The sequence below is a fragment of the Pristiophorus japonicus genome, chromosome 13, assembly GCF_044704955.1.
Source record: "Pristiophorus japonicus isolate sPriJap1 chromosome 13, sPriJap1.hap1, whole genome shotgun sequence".
In the NCBI taxonomy this organism is placed as follows: domain Eukaryota; kingdom Metazoa; phylum Chordata; class Chondrichthyes; family Pristiophoridae; genus Pristiophorus; species Pristiophorus japonicus.
The window spans coordinates 52,188,809-52,210,187 of NC_091989.1; the positions used below are offsets into that span (position 1 = coordinate 52,188,809).

At 43.8% G+C, this 21,379-nt stretch overlaps 1 protein-coding gene across 14 annotated transcripts in view; it reads left to right on the plus strand.

The window, feature by feature from the left end:
* The window catches only part of LOC139278563 (mucin-2-like), a 188,963-nt gene that overhangs the window by 63,985 nt on the left and 103,599 nt on the right, over window positions 1-21,379 (plus strand). For 12 of the 14 annotated variants that reach the window (XM_070897470.1, XM_070897479.1, XM_070897474.1 and 9 more), the window contains exons 30-33: window positions 6,377-6,715; window positions 13,471-13,530; window positions 14,976-15,035; window positions 20,776-20,835. In XM_070897470.1, the coding sequence (XP_070753571.1) occupies window positions 6,377-6,715; window positions 13,471-13,530; window positions 14,976-15,035; window positions 20,776-20,835 (519 nt within the window). The remainder of the gene's footprint in view (window positions 1-6,376; window positions 6,716-13,470; window positions 13,531-14,975; window positions 15,036-20,775; window positions 20,836-21,379) is intronic. The other 2 variants (XM_070897472.1, XM_070897478.1) reach the window with 2 other exon arrangements.

Genomic DNA, 21,379 nt, shown 5'->3' on the forward strand with positions numbered 1-21,379 from the left:
TCTCCTCCGGCAACAACGCTTTGATCTCGGTCCAGTTCCATTTGATTTTTTCTAATCAGTTCCTGCCGAACAGCGTTGGACCATTGCCTGGAACAATCCATAACGGTAAATCGTGAACCGCACCATCATACGACACCTTGATTACTGCACTGCCAATCACCATTATGAGTTCTTTAGTGTACGTACGCAACTTGGCATTGACTGGACTCAGCTTAGGCCTCACAGTCTTAGTATCCCACAGAGTGCCGAATGTCCTCTGGCTCATTATTGATTGACTCGCACCCGTGTCCAATTCCATTGATACCGGCACACCATTAAGTTTTACATTAATCATAATCGGTTGGCTCTTTGTTAGGAACGAATACAGTCCATATACTTCCTCCTCTGGTATCTCTGATTGCATTTACGGATACGCGCTAGACACGTGGTGTGCCGCAACATGCTTGCTCAGTTGCGGACACATGCGCTGGAGATGCCCCACTCTCAAACAGCCTTTACAAATATGCTGTTTAAACCGACACTGATGATGCCGATGATTTCCCCCACAACGCCAACACAGTGATATCGGATTCATTCCCGTTGACAGACTTTGAGCAGCCACAGGTTTCACGGCAGTCGGGTAGGTCCTGCCATATGCAGCTCTGCCAAATGACGATACTATCTCGTTTACAGTACTTGCCGAGTTCCGATTTTTCAATGATATCTGCTTTAAGCTTTTGTCCGTCATCATTCATGATTGGGCAATCGTGATGGCCTTGCTCAAATCCAGCGTCTCCACCGCCAGTAGATTACGCAGTAACTTCATGGTTAATGCCAATTACAAAGAAGTTCCGCAGCATGTCTGCCAACGCAGTTTCGAACTTACACGGTCCAGCTAGACATCTTAGGTCGGCAACGAATTCCGATACATCCTGGCCCTCAAAACGAACGTGCGTATAGAATCGATATCTTGAGATGATGATGCCTTCATCTGGTTTGAGATGGTCACGCACCATAGCACACAATGTTTCATAGTCCTTGTCCGTTGGACTTAAGGGCGAGAGGAGATTCTTTATGAGCCCATAGATTTTCGGACCGCAAACCGTGAGGAGGACCGCCCAGCGCTGAACTGCGTCTGCCTCTTTCTCCATTTTGTTGGCCACCAAGTACTGGTTCAAGTGGGCTACAAAGTATGCCCAATCTTCTCCCTCCACAAAACGCTCCAGAATTCCAATTGTGCTCATTCTTACTTGTGAAGGTTCTTGTTACCTCGTCGCCAAATGTTGTGTATGCAATAACTCAATAGATTGAATACTGTAAACTCCAAACAGGTACAAACCTGGCTCTGCTTTATTAGGGCCCAAAGTGATTACATTACAAGATGGCTGGTCTTTTATACCTGTTCCGCACACACGTGCGCACAGCCCAATGACCTCCGACAGTGGCGCCATCTGGTGGCTAGTAATACATACATGACACCGTGGCCACAGCCCAATGGAGTTCTGCTTTGTACGATGGTGGCCCAGACCACACGACAGCATCGCAGAATGGGCTGACCAGTGAGTTGGTCTTTAACTTCTGCCCTGGGAGCGGAGGTCAGCCCAGTTCACGACCCGTGAGGCTGGCACGAGCATCGCCCGTGGTGTCTATACGAGGCGATTGGCAATTTCCACTGCGGGGTGGAATGGGGTCGGCACGCACGGCGACAACATCAATGCCGTAGGCGAGGCGGCCCGGTGCGCTAATAGCGGGGTGGCGTGCTAACATGTTTGTGCTTCCACTAATTCCCACACAATTTCGGTAGTGCACCTGCACCCCCCCCACCGCCCCCCCCCGCCCCACCCCCACTCCCCGGGCAAAAACAGGAGGCGCAGAACAAGGCAATTTTGGCCCCGTTAACTTTTGAATTTACAGCTTATACTGAAACTCTCAATGCGGCACCCTGATTGCCAATCTGAGAATGAACTACTTATCCCGACTCTCTGTTTTCTGTTTTCTCCGATGCCCAGTTTGAGTTCGGCTAGGACCATCGGCTCCAGACCTCATTACAGCCTTGGTCCAAACATGGACAAAAGAGCTGAATTCCAGAGGTGAGGTGAGAGTGACTGCCCTTAACATCAAAGTAATATTTGGCCGAGTGTGGCATCAAGGAGCCCTAGTAAAACTGAAGTCAATGGGAATCGGGCAAAACTCTCCAGTGTCATACCTAACACAAAGGAAGATGGTTGTGATGGTTGGAGGTCAGTCATTACAGCCCCAGGACATCACTGCAGGAGTTCCTCAGGACAGTGTCCGAGGCTCAGCCATCTTCAGCTGCTTCATCAATGAACTTCCCTCCATCATAAGGTCAGAAGTGGGGATGTTCGCTGATGACTGCACAGTGTTCAGTGCCATTCACAATTCCTCAGATAATGGAGCATTCTATGCCCGCATGCAGCAAGACCTGGACGACATTCAGGCTTGGACTGATAAGTGTCAAGTAGCATTTGTGCCGCACGAGTGCCAGGCAATGACTATCAACCACTGCCCCATGACATTCAACGGCATTACCATCGCTGAATCCTCCACCATCAACATCCCGGGGGTCACCATTGACCAGAAACTTAACTGGACAAGCCACATAATACTGTAGGAACAAGGGCAGGTAAGAGGCTGATATTCTGTGGCGAGTGTCTCACATCCTGACTCCCCAAAGCCTTTCCGCCATCTACAAGGCACAAGTCAGGAGTGTGATGGAATACTCTCCACTTACCTGGATGAGTGCAGCTCCAACAACACTCAAGAAGCTCGACATCATCCAGGACAAAGCAGCCCCCACCTTAAACATTCATTCCCTCCATCACCAACGCACCATGGTTGCAGTGTGTACCATCTACAAGATGCACTGCAGCAAGTCGCCAAGGCTTCTTCGGCAGCACCTCCCAAAACCTCAACTTCTACCACCTAGAAGGAGAAGGGCAGCAGGCATATGGGAACACTATCACCTCCACGTTCCCCTACAAGTCACACACCATCCTGACTTGGAAGTATATCACTTTATCGTCACTGGGTCAAAATCCTGGAACTCCCTCCCTAACAGCACTGTGGGAGTTCCTTTACCACACGGACTGCAGCGAATCAAGAAGGTGGCTCACCACAACCTTCTTAATGGCAGTAGTGATGGGCAGTAAATGCTGGCCTTGCCAGCGATGCTCACATCCCATGAACAAATTTTTAAAAAACAAGCATGTAGCATAATGGCTCTTCACAGCTTGTGTTTCTAGACAAATTTTCAAAGTACTAGATCCCGTTTATTTATATGGTAGCCAATATTATTACTCTCAACAATTTTTCCATTAGCCACGTATAAAATATAAACCGACTATGAGATCCAAACAAAAGTTTAAAAAGATCGTAATGATTTTATGCTAATGCACCAAAGATATGATGTATCCAAGTTTGCTGATGATACAAAGATGGGAGGAAAAGCAATGTGTGAGGAGGACACAAAAAATCTGCAAAAGGACATAGACAGGCTAAGTGAGTGAGCAAAAATTTGGCAAATGCAGTATAATGTTGGAAAGTGTGAGGTCATGCACTTTGGCAGAAAAAAAATCAAGGCGCAAATTATTATTTAAATTGAGAAAAATTGCAAAGTGCTGCAGTACAGCGGGACCTGGGGGTACTTGTGCATGAAACACAAAAGGCTAGTATGCAGGTACAGCAAGTGATCAGGAAGGCCAATGGAATCTTGGCCTTTATTGCAAAGGGGATGGAGTATAAAAGCAGGGAAGTCTTGCTACAGTTATACAGGGTATTGGTGAGGCCACACCTGGAATACTGCGTACAGTTTTGGTTTCCATATTTAAGAAAGGATATACTTGCTTTGGAGGCAGTTCAGAGAAGGTTCACTAGGTTGATTCTGGGGATGAGTGGGTTGACTTATGAGGAAAGGTTGAGTAGGTTGGGCCTCTACTCATTGGAATTCAGAAGAATGAGAGGTGATCTTATTGAAACGTATAAGGTTATGAGGGGGCTTGACAAGGTGGATGCAGAGAGGATGTTTCCACTGATAGGGGAGAGTAGAACTAGGGGGCATGATCTTAGAATAAGGGGCCACCCATTTAAAACTGAGATGAGGAGGAATTTCTTCTTTCAGAGGGTTGTAAATCTGTGGAAATCGCTTCCTCAGAGAGCTTTGGAAGCTGGGACATTGAATAAATTTAAGACAGAGATCAACAGTTTCTTAACCAATAAGAGATTAAGGGGTTATGGAGAGCGGGCAGGGAAGTGGACCTGAGTCCATGATCGGATCAGCCATGATTGTATTAAATGGCGGAGCAGGCTCGAGGGGCCGTATGGCCTACTCCTGTTCCTATTTCTTATGTTCTTATGTGAGCAGGTTAACGGTGATTCAGTGCTGCTTGATAGCACTGTCGACGACACCTTCCATCACTTTGCTGATGGTTGAGAGTAGATTGATGGGGTGGTAATTGGTCGGATTGGATTTGTCCTGCATTTTGTGGACAGGACATACCTGGGCAATTTTCCACATTGTCGGATAGATGCCAGTGTTGTAGCTGTACTGGAACAGCTTGGCTTAGTTCTGGTCTTAAGCACAACGGTCAGAATGTTATTGGGGCCCATAGCCTTTGCTATATCCAGTGCGCTCAGCCGTTTCTTGATTTCACGTGGAGTAAATTGAATTGGCTGGAGACTGGCTTCTGTGATAGTGGGAACCTCAGGAGGAGGCTGATATGGATCATCCACTTGGCGCTTCTGGCTGAAAATGGTTGCAAACGCTTCAATCTTGTCTTTTGAACTCTCGTGCTGGGCTCCGCCATCATTGAGGATGGGGATATTCATGGAGCCTCCTCCTCCCGTTAGTTGTTTAATGGCCCACCACAATTCACAACTGGATGTGGCAGCACTGCAGAGCTTTGATCTGATCCATTGATTGTGGGATCGCTTAGCCCTGTCTATGGCCTGCTGCTTCCTCTTTTTAGCATGCATGTAGTCCTGTGTTGCAGCTTCCCCTGTTTGGCACCTCATTTTATTTTTTAGATATGCCTGGTGCTGCTCCTGGCATGTTCTTCTGCACTCCTCATTGAACCAGGTTTGGTCCCCTGGTTTGATGGTAATGGTCGAGTAAGGGATATGCCAGGCCATGAGGTTACAGATTGTGGTGGAATACAATTCTGCTACTGTTGATAGCTACTAGTTTTGAGCTGCTAGATCTGTTCTAATCTATCCCATTTAGCATGGTGGTGGTGCCACACAACATGATGGAGGGTGTCGTCAATGTGAAGGCAGGACTTCGTCTCCACAGGGACTGTGCAGTGGTCACTGCTACCAATGCTGCCATGGACAGATGCATCTGCGACAGGTAGATTGGTGAGGACGAGGTTAAGTAGGTTTTTTCCTCGTGTTCGTCCTCTCACCGCCTGCCGCAGGCCCAGTCTGGCAGTTATGTCCTTCAGGACACAGCCAGCTCGGTCAGTAGTAGTGCTACCGAGCCACACTTGGTGATGGACATTGAAGTCCCCGACCCAGAGTACATTCTGTGCCCTTGCTACTCTCAGTACTTCTTCCAAGTAGTGTTCAACATGGAGGAGTACTGATTCATCAGTTGAGGGAGGGTGGTAGGTGGTAATCAGCAGGAGGTTTCCTTGCCCATGCTTGACCTGAAGCCATGAGAATTACTGGGGTCCAGAGTCAATGTTGACGACTCCCAAGACCACTCCCTCCTGACTGCATACCACTGTGGTGCTGATGGGACAGGATATACCTAGGGGTGGTGATGGAGGAGTCTGGGACATTGGCTGAAAGGTATGATTCCGTGACTATGATTATGTCAGGCTAGTGCTTGACTAGTCTGTGGAACAGTTCTCCCAATTTTGGTGCAAGTCCCCAGATGTTGGTAAGGAGGACTTTACAGGGTGGACTGGGCTGCGTGTGCTGTTGTCGTGTCCGTTGCCGGTGCCGAGGTTGATGCCGGGTGGCCCATCTAGTTTTATTCTTCTTATTATTTTTCGTGGTGGTTTTGTTGCAATAGAGTGGCTTGCTAGGCTATTTCAGAGAGCAGTTAAGAATCAATCACATTGCTGTGGATCTGGAGTCACATATAGGCCAGACCACACAAGGACGGCAGGTTTCCTACCCTAAAGGACATTAGTGAACCAGATGAGTTTTTACAACAATCCGATAGTTTCTTGGTCACCATTAACTTTTTATTCCAGATTTATTTAATTAACCGAATTAAATTCCCCAGCTGCTGTGGTGGGATTTGAACTTAAGTCTCTGGATCATTAGTCCAGGCCTCTGGATTACTAGTCCAGTAACATTACCACTATGGTGGTACTTTTTGTTAAATATAAAATTTAAAGCTGGATTAAAAAGTTATTTTTTTCTGTTACAGAATTGCCTTGCTATGGCATTTGGTCTTCCTGGTCTGATGACTACATACTGTCACCTATAAGCCATGGGAATTCTGCATCATTAGACCCCATACGTAATAAACTGTGTCCTTCTGCCTCCTATAATATTGGGAATATTCAGCATCAATGCATTGATACCTCTGAGCCAATAAGTAATTCAGAAAACAATGTGACCTGTGATGACGATGTGGGGCTTATTTCTACAAACAATGAAGATGATTCTCTAGATGCCAACAAATGCTCTTACTACAGAACTCGAATTTGTTGTGAGCCTGCTACAGTATCCCCCACAACTAGTCCACCTAGAACCAGCACTCCTGGTAAATAAGAAATGTCTGTTCCTAACTTAAGGAGAAATGTCTTCAAGGTTATATTAAGCAGATTCAGCTGGAAGAGGCACATCAGTAATACTGATAAGTAGTCTAAGATTTTGAAGGTGTTATCTGTACATTAGAGAAAATTATGCTTAGTTTATACTTAACAATTGCAAAAGGTGATATGTCGTCTTTTACAAAGGCTACATAATGGATGTGGTTGGTCTGAGTCTGCTATTTGTCCAGTCACTATTTATCATTAAGTATTCTACATTTCAACATATTCAGCTGACTGACGCCAAAAACGAATGATCATTTATGTTGGTACATTTTAAAGGCATTTTTGAAGGATCAAGAATGTCAGTGATTGGGTTGTCGCTGGCAGTTCTTTCCTAGGTTATAACAGATACCGGAGCTGAAATTTCACCTGACTGGTGCACTACTGTCACAACTCTGGTGAGCGTGGCAGAAGGGCCACAAACTAGGCGGGGATCCGGTCTCTGGGAGTACCCAAATCACCTTGTACGTGGGGAAGTCTTCACTCGCCACTCACAAAGCCAGTGATGTGGAGGGGACAGGGCTAGTTGTGCAGAGATTCCGTACATTGAGGGTCCCCATTACCTTGGCCTCACAGAGGGGCTGGACAGCTCTGGAGGCAAGCACACAAAGAAAAAAGAAGCACTCTGATCTTACATTCATAATCATCCCTCTTCTTTCCGAGGTGGGTGGAATGTGTAATGGCCAGGAATGCTGCCGAGAATTTTCAGAGCGACACTTTATCTGAGCAGATCTGGTCAATATGGATCTGTCCATTGTAATAACTTGCCACTGGACATTGCACATGAATATTTCCATTAACAGCACGATCAAATCTACCTGCCAATTCCAGCAACTCTTACACATGTGGAAATCATGTCCTGAATGCAAGGGCCATTAAATAGCAGGATCGCTTTCCTAGGTATTTTCAGAGCCACTGTTTTTCTGGACAGCTGAAGTCAATATGGATCTGTCCATTTTAAGAAGTTTCCACTGGCCATGGAAAACTAATAAGCTCCAGGGTTTCCATTAAATGTAGGTGATAGTTTCAGCATCTCTTATATTGTGGAAATCATGCCCTGAATGTAAGAGCCATTAAATAGTTGCATTCCCTCTCCGCTAAAATAATTTTCTTGAGTATGAACATAAGAACATAAGAAATAGGAGCAGGAGTAGGCCATTTGACCACTCGAGCCTGCTCCACCATTTTTAATGAGATCATGGCTGATCTGATCATGGACTCAGCTCCACTTCCCTGCCCGCTCCCCATAACCCTTTATTCCCTTATCGCTCAAAAATCTGTCTATCTCCGCCTTAAATATATTCAATGACCCAGCCTCCACAGCTCTCTGGGGCAGAGAATTCCACAGATTTATAGCCCTCTGAAAGAAGAAATTCCTCCTCATCTCAGTTTTAAATGGGCAGCCCCTTATTCTGAGACTATGTCCCCTAGTTTTAGTTTCCCCTATGAGTGGAAATATTCTTTCTGCATCCACCTTATCGAGCCCCCTCATTACCTTATATGTTTCGATAAAATCACCTCTCATTCTTCTGAACTCCAATGAGTATAGGCCCAACCTACTCAACTTATCTTCATAAATCAACCCCCTCATCTCCGGAATCAACCCAATGAATCTTCTCTGAACAGCCTCCAATGCAAGTATACCCTTCTTTAAATACGGAGACCAAAACTATACGCAGTACTCCAGGTGTGGCCTCACCAATACCCTGTACAGTTGTAGCAGGGCTTCTCTGCTTTTATACTCCATCCTCCTTGCAATAAAGCCCAACATTCCATTTGCCTCCCTGATTACTTGTTGTACCTGCATACTAACTTTTTGTGTTTCATGTACAAGGACCCCCAGGTCTTTCTGTACTACAGAACTTTGCAATTTTTCTCCATTTAAATTACAATTTGTTTTTCTATTTTTCCTGCTAAAGTGAATAATCTCACATTTTCCACATTATACTCCATCTGCCAAATTTTTGCGCACTCACTTAGCCTGTCTATATCCTTTTGCAGATTTCTTGTGTCCTCCTCACAATTTGCTCTCCCACCCATCTTTGTATCATCAGCAAAATTGTCTACATTACACTCGGTCCCTTCATCCAAGTCATTAATATAGGTTGTAAATAGTTGAGGCCCCAGCACCAATTCCTGCGGCATCCAGCTAGTTACTGTTTTCCAACCGGAAAATGACCTATTTATCCCGACTCTCTGTTTTCTGTTAGTTAGCCAATCCTCTAACCATTGCTAATATATTAACCCCAACCCCGTGAACTTTTATCTTGTGCAGTAACCTTTTATGTGGCACCTCATCGAATGCCTTCTGGAAATCCAAATACATCACATCTACTGGTCCCCCCTTATCCACCCTGCTCGTTACATCCTCAAAGAACTCCAGCAAATTTGTCAAACATGATTTCCCTTTCATAAAATCATGTTGACTCTGCTTGATTGAATCATGCTTTTCCAAATGTCCTGCTACTGCTTCTTTAATAATGGACTCCAGCATTTTCCCAACTACAGATGTTAGGCTAACTGGTCTATAGTTTCCTGCTTTCTGTCTGCCTCCTTTTTTAAATAGGGGCGTTACATTTGCGGTTTTCCAATCCGCTGGGACCTCCCCAGAATCCAGGGAATTAGATTACAACTAATGCATCCACTATCTCTGCAGCCACTTTGTTTAAGACCCTAGGATGCAAGCCATCAGGTCTAGGGGACTTGTCCACCTTTAGTCCCATTATTTTACCGAGTACCACTTATTCAGTGATAGTGATTGTATTAAGTTCCTCCCTCCCTATAGCCCCTTGATTATCCACTATTGGGATGTTTTTACTGTCTTCTACTGCAAAGACTAACAAAATATTTGATCAAAATCTCTGCCATTTCCCTGTTCCTCATTTTTAATTCCCCAGTCTCACCTTTAAGGGACCAACATTTACTTTAGCTACTCTTTTCCTTTTTATGTACCTGTAGAAACTCTTACTATCTGACATAGAAGTGAATAGATTTAATTTTCACAACTTTTGTGCTGGGCTATATGCAGCAGAAAAGTACGTTTTTAACCTGATACAGACTCAGAGCCTCAGTGTGCAGAGTAACTGATTGAAATGTTTTCCCTGCTCTATAGAAACTATGGGCCCAAATTTCCCCATGAGTTGCACCATTTTTTTTGGTGTAACTTGATTTTTCTGGTGTATCTTTATAGTTGCAAATATGGCCATTTAATTTGCGCCAGTGTAAGTGAGTTAGTTAGGTTTTTTGTTTGGTCAGTTTTTTTTTAAAAGGGAGCGTTCCCAGCTACTTACACCATTTATGCCAATTTGGCCAGATAAAAGTTGTACTCCACTAACTTAGGGCAGCGTATGTGTTCACTTTTGTCCGCACAGAAAGAATCGGTGCAAGTAACTACATTTAAAGCACCTCCAAGCACCAAACAAAGCACAAAAAGTAATAAGCAATTAATTAACAAATAAAATAGAAGGAACCCTGCCCCTAAAGCACCAAGACCAAAGCAATAAGCAATCAATAAATAAGCAATAAAAAAATAGAATTCCTACCTTAGGGAACGCAGCGGGCCGCCGATCAAGGAGCCCATTCGGCCAGGGCGAGGGCGACGTGCTTCGGGCCCCTCCCACACAGCCTGCAGCACGCGTTTGCAGAAACGGCCTGCCAGGAGCTACTGCACATGCACGCAGACTCTAGTGCGCATGTGCAGAGGTCCCAGCACTGTTTTCAGCACCGGGACCTAGCTCCGCCCCCCTCTCTTTGTTCTGCGCCACGCCAGCTCCACAGACGGCCTGAGAATCGGCCATGATCGCACAGATTTTTTTTGGTGCTGCTTCTGATGTAAAATGTCGGCGGGGGGCTCGGAGGTATGCCGAAAAAACCGGAGGGCCAAATTTGGGCCCTACGACACCAGAAGTGATACCGATTACCACCACGTCCACCACCAGCTACACAACTGGTGACAGCAGTTTTATACCTGTCTGTCTCCACAAGTGGATTGTTTTCAAACTCCATGTCGTCTGTCATTGAATAGCTAACAAAATATGTCTTTCATCTTTACATCTCAAATTTTCCTTTCTAATTGTTTGCTTTAGAAATGTTTGCATCTCTGGTCACTATGCTGTAACTTATAGGGCAGCTTTTAGGAAATTGTGCTGCTAACAAAACGTTTCGTGGAACAAATCAGGCAATTAATGGATTATTTTGCGATGTGCATTAACATCTGTGCCCATATTCCTGTTATGTGCCCCTGACAAGTGAAGCTCCAAGCGAGAAAGGTGTATTGTAATATACATTCTTATTAAATAACACATTTTCAGTTATCAAAATTATTTGTCACACAATGTCAACACTGAGATTGTAAAACCATATAAAGGAATGAGAGAATGTTTTGTAGCCGATCCATCTCACCATCATACAGGTTCAGCTGCAAAACCCTATCAGACTATTCCTCACCTTTCTGAGCCCAATTACAGAGCTCGCCAGTTCTTGATTCTGTGCCTGCTAGAAAATCGAGTCTGTGACCTCTGGGCAGTAGGTCCTTCTGGAGAATTACTTTCCCGCTGCCACTCACCCCCTTGTAAGCTTTGAGCTTTCAAATAATGAGTGTAAAACTAGTATTAAAAAACAACCTGATGCTAGATCAGTCATACCGTCAAACATTGTGCTGGCTTGATATTCTTTGCACCATTGTGGAGAAATTTTATAACGAGAATGTGATAAAGTATTTCACAAGTCTATATGGAATTGCCATCAAACGTAGAATAGCTCTTATGTGTTCACCTCCTTCCGGGCGAGCATAGGGCTCTTCTACATTATAAGCCAATATGTTGTCCACACACATAGCAAGAGAGTGACCGATGCAGAGGTCGGCATGGCCAGCAATTTTATTTCTATTCCCACTGAATAGAAACAGCAGCTTGGCATGTGTCTGAATATGGTGGTCCAGGATCTCGCCCATAAATATTTATGACAGGATCGGTCCAAATCAGCATGGCTTTATGAAAGGGAAATCATGTTTTGCAAATCTTCTGGAATTTTTTGAGGATGTAACTAGTAGAGTGGATAAGGGAGAACCAGTGGATCTGGTGTATTTGGACTTTCAAAAGGCTTTTGACAAGGTCCCACGCAAGAGATTAGTGTGCAAAGTTAAGGCACATGGTATTGGGGGTAATGTATTGATGTGGATAGAGAACTGGTTGGCAGACAGGAAGCAAAGAGTGGGAATTAATGGGTCCTTTTCAGAATGGCAGGCAGTGACTAGTGGGGTACCGTAGGGTTCAGTGCTGGGACCCCAGCTATTTACAATATACATTAATGATTTAGATAAAGGAATTGAATGTAATATCTCCAAGTTTGCAGATGACACTAAGCTGGGTGGCAATGCGAGCTGCGAGGAGGATACTACGAGGCTGCAGGGGGACTTGGACAGGCTAGGTGAATGGGCAAATGCATGGCAGATGCAGTATAATGTGGATAAGTGTGAGGTTATCCACTTTGGTTGTAAAAACAGGAAGGCAGATTATTATTTGAATGGTGACAGATTAGTAAAAGGGGAGGTGCAATGAGACCTGGGTGTCATGGTACATCAGTCATTGAAGGTAGGCACACAGGTACAGTAGACAGAAAAGAAGGCAAATGGCATGTTGACCTTCATAGCTAGGGGATTTGAGTATAGGAGCAGGGAGCTCTTACTGCAGATGTATAGGGCCTTGGTGAGACCACACCTTGAGTATTGTATGCAGTTTTGGTCTCCTCACCTGAGGACGGACATTCTTGCTATAGAGGGAGTGCAGCGAAGGTTCACCAGACTGATTCCCGGGATGGCAGGACTGACATATGAAGAAAGACTGGATCGACTAGGCTTATATTCGCTGGAATTTAGAAGAATGAGATGGGATCTCATAGAAACATATAAAATTCTGACGGGATTGGACAGGTTGGATGCAGGAAGAATGTTCCCGATGTTGGGGAAGTCCAGAACCAGGGGTCACAGTATAAGGATAAGGGGTAAGTCATTTAGGACTGAGATGAGGAGAAACTTCTTTGCGTGAAGAATTGTGAACCTGTGGCATTCTCTACCACAGAAAGTTGTTGAGGCCAGATTGTTAGATATATTCAAAAGGGAGTTAGATGTGGCCCTTACGGCTAAAGGTATCAAGGGTATGGAGAGCAAGCAGGAATGGGGTACTGAAGTTGCATGATCATCCATGATCATATTGAATGGTGGTGCAGGTTTGAAGGGCCGAATGGCCTACTCCTGCACCTACTTTCTATGATTCTATGTTTTCCACTGACCTACATACTCTGATCAGGCCAGTGCTGGAAGGCCTGGGAGGTGTGACCCTGGTATAATCACTAGGATTGCTGGCCGAGTATTTTCAGGGCCATTGTCTTTCTGGACAGCAGAGGTCAATATGGATCCTATCTATTATAAGAAGTTTGCACTGTCCTTTGAAAACTAATATTTCCAGGAACTCCATTAACAGCATGATCAAATCTGCCTGACATTTCCAGCATCTCTGAAAGTGTGGAAATTATATTCTGAATGTAAGGGCCAATAATTTTATTGAGCAGACCTAGGTACAAGTGAATAGATTTCATTGTCACAACTTTTGTGCTGAGCTAAGTGCAGCAGAAAAGTAAGTTTTAACCTGATACAGACTCAGAGTCACAGCGTGTAACAGGTTGAAATGTTTTTCCTGCTCTATAGAAACGACATCACCAGAAGTGATACCGATTACCACCACGTCTACCACCAGCTTCGAATATGGTAAGTGACAGCAGTTTTATACCTTGCACCAAGTCTGTCTCCACAAGTGGATTGTTTTCTAACTCCATGTGGTCTGTCATTGGGCAGGTAACAAAACACGGTGCTCGTTTTACATCTCAAATCTTCCTTTCTAATTGTTTGATTTGGAAATGTTTGTATCTCTGGTCATTTTGCTGCAACTTATAGGGCAGCTTTTAGGAAATTGTGCTGCTGACATAACGTTTAAAGGAGCGGGCACAAATCAGGAATTTGTCGCCAATTGACGGATTATTTTGCGATGTGCATTAATTTCCACACCCTAAGTCCTGATATGTGCCCCAGGCAAGCGAAGCTCCAAGCGAAAAGGGTGTATTAGAATATATATTCTTATTATGTAACACGTTTTCAGTTACTAATATTATTTGTCACACAATGTCAAACTGATGTTGTAAAACCATAGCACGGAATGAGAGAATGTCTTGTAGCCGATCCATCTCACTCCATCATACAGGTCCAGCTGCAAAACCCTATCTGACTATTCCTCACTGTTCTGAGCCCAAGTTCAAGGCTCACCAGTTCTTGATTCAATGCCCACTAGAAAGTCAAGTCGGCAGCCTGTAGGCAGTAAGTTCTTCTGTAGAATTACTTCCCCTGCGCCACTTACTCCTTTGTAAACCATTCAAAATCACCCCTTGATCTTACAAATGATGAGTGTAAAACTAGTATTAAAAATCAACCTGATGTTAGATCAGTCATACCGTAAAATATTTTGCTGGCTTGATATTCTTTGCATCATTGTGGTGAAATTGTGTAACTAGAATGTGATAAAATATTTCACAAGTCTGTCAGTCAGTCATAAGCGGTCCCTCGAAACAAGGGTGACTTGCTTCCACGCCAAAAAAGGGATGAGTTCACAGGTGTTTCAATGAAGGACCCGAACTGCATCCTCAAGGGTTGAAGATGCCTGTGCGTGAGTTTTATAAACGTGTGGTGGCCGTTGCACACCAGCTTGACAGAGCTAGGTCTTGGTCCAGTGGCAAGGATTAACCAAGACGACTGGAGACTAGCTCTGCTGCACGGACCTAATGCGCACACATATCGCTGTGTGGGCTGGCCCGTGCTGCCATACAAGTCTGTATGGAAATGCCATCAAACGTAGAATAGCTGTTACGTGTTCACCTCCTTCCGAGCGAGCATAGTTTCATTAACAGCACGATCAAAACATAGGTGACAATTCCAGCAACTCTTATACTTGTGGAAATGATATCCGGAATGTAAGGGCCATTAAATAGTTGTATTCTCTCTCCGCTAAAATAATTTTATTGTATAGACTAAGATACAAGTGAATAGATTTCATTTTTGCAACATTTGTTCTGGGCTACCTGCAGCAGAAAAGTAAGTTTTAACCTGATACAGACTCAGAGTCTCAGCGTGTAACAGGTTGAAATGTTTTCTCTGCTCTATAGAAACAATGACTCCAGAAGTGATACCGATTATCACCACGTCTACCACCAGCTACACAACTGGTAAGTGACAGCGGTTTTATACCTTGCACCAAGTCTGTCTCCACAAGTGGATTGTTTTCTAACTCCATGTGGTCTGTCATTAAGCAGGTAACAAAACACGGCTTTCATTACTACATCTTAAATTGTCCTTTCTAATTATTTCTATGGAAAACATAGAAACATAGAAAATAGGTGCAGGAGTAGGCCATTCGGCCCTTCACGCCTGCACCACCATTCAATAAGATCATGGCTGATCATTACCTCAATACCTCTTCCCTGCTTTCTCTCCATACCCCTTGATCCCTTTGGCCGTTAAGTACATATCTAATTCCCTCTTGAAGATATCCAACAAACTGGCATCAACAACACTCTGCGGCAGAGAATTCCACAGGTTAACAACTCTCTGAGTGAAGAAGTTTCTCCTCATCTCAGTCCTAAATGGCCTACCCCTTATCCTTAGACTGTGTTCCCTGGTTCTGAAGTGTGAGGAGCTCATGGAATTCTTTGTTACCAAAATGGAGACCATCCATTCACCTATCTTTACCGTATTGTGGCTCAGTGGCAAATTGTGTCGGATAGGTGGTTAAGAAGGCATACAGGATACTTTCCTTCAATAACTGACACATAGAATAGAAGAGCAGGGAGATTATGCTTGAATTGTATAAAACACTAGACCACAGCTAGAGTACTGCATACAGTTCTGGTCACCACATTACAGGAAAGAGGGTACAGAAGATGTTGCCTGGACTGGAGAACTTGAGCTATGAGGAAAGATTGGATAGATTTGAAACAGAAGAGGCTGAGGGGAGACTTAATTGAGGTGTATAAAATCTTGAGGGCCTAGATAAAGTGGATAGGAGGGACTAATTTTTCTTAGCAGAGAGGTCAATAACTAGATTTAAAGTAATTGGTAGAAGGATTAGAGGAGAGTTGAGGAGAACTTTTTTCACCCATAAGGTGGTGGGGGGTTTGGAACTCACTGTCTCTCAAAAAGTCCTAAAAGCATTTTAAAAAAAAAACAGATTAAAAACCTTGGGCAATTTAGGGAGAAAAAAATCTGAGAAATTCCTCTATGTCCCATCTCGGCAATCGAAATAGACCAGGAGATAACTCTTGCCCTAAAGAGAATTTCAGTCCCACACAGAAAACATACAGATATATTAGAAAAATAAAGCATTGCTAACCAATAAACAAACGCTGGACTCCCCCCACCCCAAAAAATCCAAGAAACTTATCTAGGTCATTTAGTTAATTTGTCTGTAAGCCACCAAGCCAAATTGCTTCATTTATACAACATGATGCAAGGCTCTCACTTTGCCTTTTATTTGGTGGAGTTCCTTCAAGCTGAAGGTGTATGTTGACTAAAACGGGCCAACTTTGAATCAGTCCAGCAACATATCACATCTCAGTTTCATGTTAAGCTGTGGCAAGCTGTTGGGAATAGCCAGAAATTAGGAAAAAGAAGAAATGGAGTACGGCCAAATTTACAGACAGTACAAAAATAGGTGGCATAGTAAATAATTCTAAGGACAAAGGAAGCTGCAAGGGAATGGGATAAAAGTGGCGGATGGAATTTAACGTCATGATAAAGCAGAGAGGTCAATAACCAGGGGGCATAGATTTAAGGTCATTGGTAGAACGATTAGTGGAGAGTTGGGGAGAACATTTTTTACCCAGAGTGTGGTGGGGGTCTGGAACTCACTGCCTGAAAGGGTGGTAGAGGCAGAAACCTTCACTGCATTTAAAAAGTACTTGAATAGGCACTTGAAGTGCTGTAAACTATAGGGCTACAGACCTTAGAGCTGGAAAGTGGAATTAGGCTGGATAGCTCTGAAACATAGAAACATAGAAAATAGGTGCAGGAGTAGGCCATTCAGCTCTTCGAGCCTGCACCACCATTCAATAAGATCATGGCTGATCATTCCCTCAGTATCCCTTTCCTGCTTTCTCTCCATACCCCTTGATCCCCTTAGCCATAAGGGCCATATCGAACTTCCTCTTGAATACATCAACAACTCTCTACGACAGGGAATTCCAAGGTTAACAACTCTCTGAGCGAAGAAGTTTCTTCTCATCTCAGTCAAAATGGCCTACCCCTTATCCTAAGACTGTGTCCCCTGGTTCTGGACTTCCCCAACATTGGGAAAATTCTATCCGCATCTAACCCGTCCCGTACCGTCAGAATCTTATATGTTTCTATGAGATCCCCTCTCATCCTGCTAAACTCCAGTGTATAAAGGTCCAGTTGATCCAGTCTCTCCTCATATGTCAGTCCTGCCATCCTGGGAATCAGTCTGGTGAACCTTCGCTGCACACCCTCAATACTAAGAACGTCCTTCCTCAGAGTAGGAGACCATAACTGAACACAATATTCCAGGTGAGGCCTCACCAAGGCCCTGTACAACTGCAGTAAGACTTCCCTGCTCCTATACTCAAGTCCCCTAGCTATCCGCATCTAACCTGTCCCGTACCGTCAGAATCTTATATGTTTCTATGAGATCCCCTCTCATCCTGCTAAACTCCAGTGTATAAAGGTCCAGTTGATCCAGTCTCTCCTCATATGTCAGTCCTGCCATCCTGGGAATCAGTCTGGTGAACCTTCGCTGCACACCCTCAATACTAAGAACGTCCTTCCTCAGAGTAGGAGACCATAACTGAACACAATATTCCAGGTGAGGCCTCACCAAGGCCCTGTACAACTGCAGTAAGACTTCCCTGCTCCTATACTCAAGTCCCCTAGCTATGAAGGCCAACATACCATTTGCCTTCTTCACCGCCTGCTGTACCTGTATGCCAACTTTCAATGACTGATGAACCATGACACCCAGGTCTTGTTGTACCTCCCCTTTTCCTAATCTGCCGCCATTTGGATAATATTGTGTCTTCGCGTTTTTGCCCCCAAAGTGGACAACTTCACATTTATCCACATTATACTGCATCTGCCATGCAGTTGCCCACTCACCGAAGCTGTCCACATCACACTGCAGCCTCCTAGTGCCCCCTCACATCTCACACCGCCACCCAGTTTAGTGTCATCTGCAAACTTGGAGATATTACACTCAATTCCTTCATCCAAATCATTGATGTATATTGTAAAGATCTGGGGTCTCAGCACTGAGCCCTGCAGCACTCCACTAGTCACTGCCTGCCATTCTGAAAAGGACCATTTATCCCGACTCTCTGTTTCCTGTCTGCCAACTAGTTCCCTATCCACGTCACTGTATTACCCCCAATACCATGTGCTTTAATTTTGCACACCAATCTCTTGTGTGGGACCTTGTCAAAAACCTTTTGAAAGTCCACATTCACTGGTTCTTCCTTGTCCACTATACTAGTTACATCCTCAAAAAATTCCAGAAGATTAGTCAAGTATGATTTCCCCTTCATAAATCCATGCTGACTTGGACCGATCCCCTCACTGCTTTCCAAATGTGCTGCTATTTCTGCTGTTGGTATCTCTGGTCATTATGTTGTAATTTTCGGCGCTTTTAGGAAATTGTGCTGCTGAGATAATGTTTAGTGGAACGGGTGCAAATCAGGAATTTGACGCCAATTGATGAATTATTTTACGATGTGCATTAACTTCCACACCCATATTCCTGTTATGTGCCCCCGGCAAACGAAGCTCCAAGTGAGAAGGGTGTATTAGAATATACATTCTTGTTAAATGACATATTTTCAGTTATTTGTCACACATGTCAACACATTATATAAATGATTTCAACTTTGGAATCAAAAACACAATTTTTAAATTTATGGACGACACCAAATTGGTGGCAATAGTCAATGCTGAGGAGAGTGCAGCAAATTACAGAAGGACATTCATAAACTTGCAAAATGGGCATATAATGTTCAAATAAAATTCAACACAGATAAATGTGAGATATTCCATTTTGGTAAGAAAAATATGGAGGTTACACATTACTTGGAAAATAAGAATCTGAATGGGGTAGAGGAGCAAAGGAATCATGGAATACAAATACACAAATCACTAAAAGTATCTTAAAAAGCTTAAAAAGGCCATAACAAAGCAAACAAAGCACTGGGGATTATTTCTAGAGGGATAGAATTGAAAAGTCATGAAGTTATGCTAAACATGTATCGAAACTTTGTTAGACCACACTTCGAGTACTGTGTACAATTCTGGTTGCCATAATATAAAAATATATCGAGGCACTGACGAGGGTGCAGAGAAGATTTACAAGGATGATGCCAGAAATGTGAGTGTATACCTATCAGGAAAGGATGAACAGGTTGGGCCACTTTTCTCTTGAAAAGAGAAGGCTGAGGGGTGATCTTATAGAGGTGTTTAAAATCATAAAAGCTTTTGATAGAGTAGCTATGGAGAGAGTATTTCTACTTGTGGGGAAACGCAAAACTAGAGACCACCAATACAAAGTAGTCACCAAGAAGTCAAATAGGTCATTCAGAAGAAACCTCTTCACCCAAAGAGTGGTGAGAATGCGGAACTCGCTACGACAGGAAGTGGTTGAAGCGAATAGTATTGTTGCATTTAAGGGGAGGCTGGACAGGGAGAAGAGAATAGAGGGTTATGCTGATAGAGTTAGGTGACAAAAGACGGGGGGAGGTTCGAGTGGAGCATAAATACCGGCATAGAATGGTTGGGCCAAAAGGGCTGTTTCTCTGCTGAATATGCTATATAATCCTATGTAAATCGCTGATTTTGTAAAACCATATCACGGAATGAGAGATAGTCATGGGACGGAACCATCTCACTCCATCAAACAGGTGCAGCTGCAAAACCCTATCAGACTATTTCTCACTGTTCTGAGCACAAATATATGGCTTGCCAGTTCGTGTTTCGATGCGCGCTAGAATATTGTGTCTGTGGCCTCTGGGCTGTAGGTTCTTCTGTAGAATTACTTATCCTCCACCACCCCCAACATTGTAAGCAGATGAAAATCACCCCTGATCTTTCAAATGGTGAGTGTAAAACCAGTATGAAAAAACAACCAGATGCTAGATCAGTCACACAGTCAAACGTTGTGCTGGCTTGATATTCTTCGCACCATTGTGGTGAAATTGTGCAACTAGAATGTGATAAAATGCCTCACAACACTGAAAGGAGAAGCCGTCAAACATAGAAAAGCTGTTATGTGTTCACCGTCTTCCGGGTAAGCGTAGGGCTCTTCTGCATTATAAACCAATATGCTGTCCACACACATATCAAGAAAGTGACCGATGCAGAGGTCGGCATGGTCAGCAAATAATTTCTATTCCCAGTGAATAGAAACAGCAGCATGGCATGTGTCTGAATATAGTGGTGCAGGTTCCTGTCATAAATATTTGGACCTCCCATTGTCCTACATACACTGCTCAGGTCAGCTCTGGAGGGCCTTGGGAGGTGTGACCCTGGTATAATTGCCAGGCTTGTTGCCTGAGTATATTCAGAGCCACTGTTTTTACGGACGACTTGTTCAATATGGATCTGTCCATTGTAAGATGTTTCCACTGGCCATTGAAATTTAATATTTCCAGGATTTCCATTAAATCTAGATGACAATTGCAGCAACTATTATATTGTGGAAAACATGGACTGAAAATAAGGGCCATATACTAATTGTATTGTCTCTCAACTGAAATAATATTGTTGAGTAGATTTAGGACAAGTGAATAAATTTAATTTTTCCAAATTTTTTGCTCGGCTCTGTACAGCAGGAAGGTAAGTTTTTAAACCTGATACAGACTTGAAGCTTCGGCGTGCAGTATAACAGGTTGAAATGTTTTCCCGGCTCTATAGAAACGACAACACCAGGAGTGATACCGATTACCACCACGTCTACCACCAGCTTCGAATATGGTAAGTGACAGCGGTTTTATACCTTGCACCAAATCTGTCTCCACAAGTGGATTGTTTTCTAACTCCATGTAGTCTGTCATTGGGCAGGTAACAAAACACGGTGCTCGTTTTACATCTCAAATCTTCCTTTCTAATTGTTTGATTTGGATTTGTTTGTATCTCTGGTCATTTTGCTGTAACTTGTAGTGCAGCTTTTAGGAAATTGTGCTGCTGACATAACGTTTAGTGGAAGGGGTGCAAATCAGGAATTTGTCGCCAATTGATGGATTATTTTGCTTTGTGCATTCATCTCCACACCCATGTTCCTGATATGTGCCCCCGACAAGCGAAGCTCCAAGCGAGAAGGGCGTATTAGAATATATATTGTTATTAAGTAACTTATTTTCAGTTACCAATATTATTTGTCACACAATGTCAACACTAGTGTTGCAAAACCATAGCACGGAATGAGAGAATGTCGCAGCCGATCCAGCTCACCCCATCATATAGGTCCAGCTGCAAAACCCTATCGGACTATTCCTCACCGTTCTGAGCCCACTAGAAA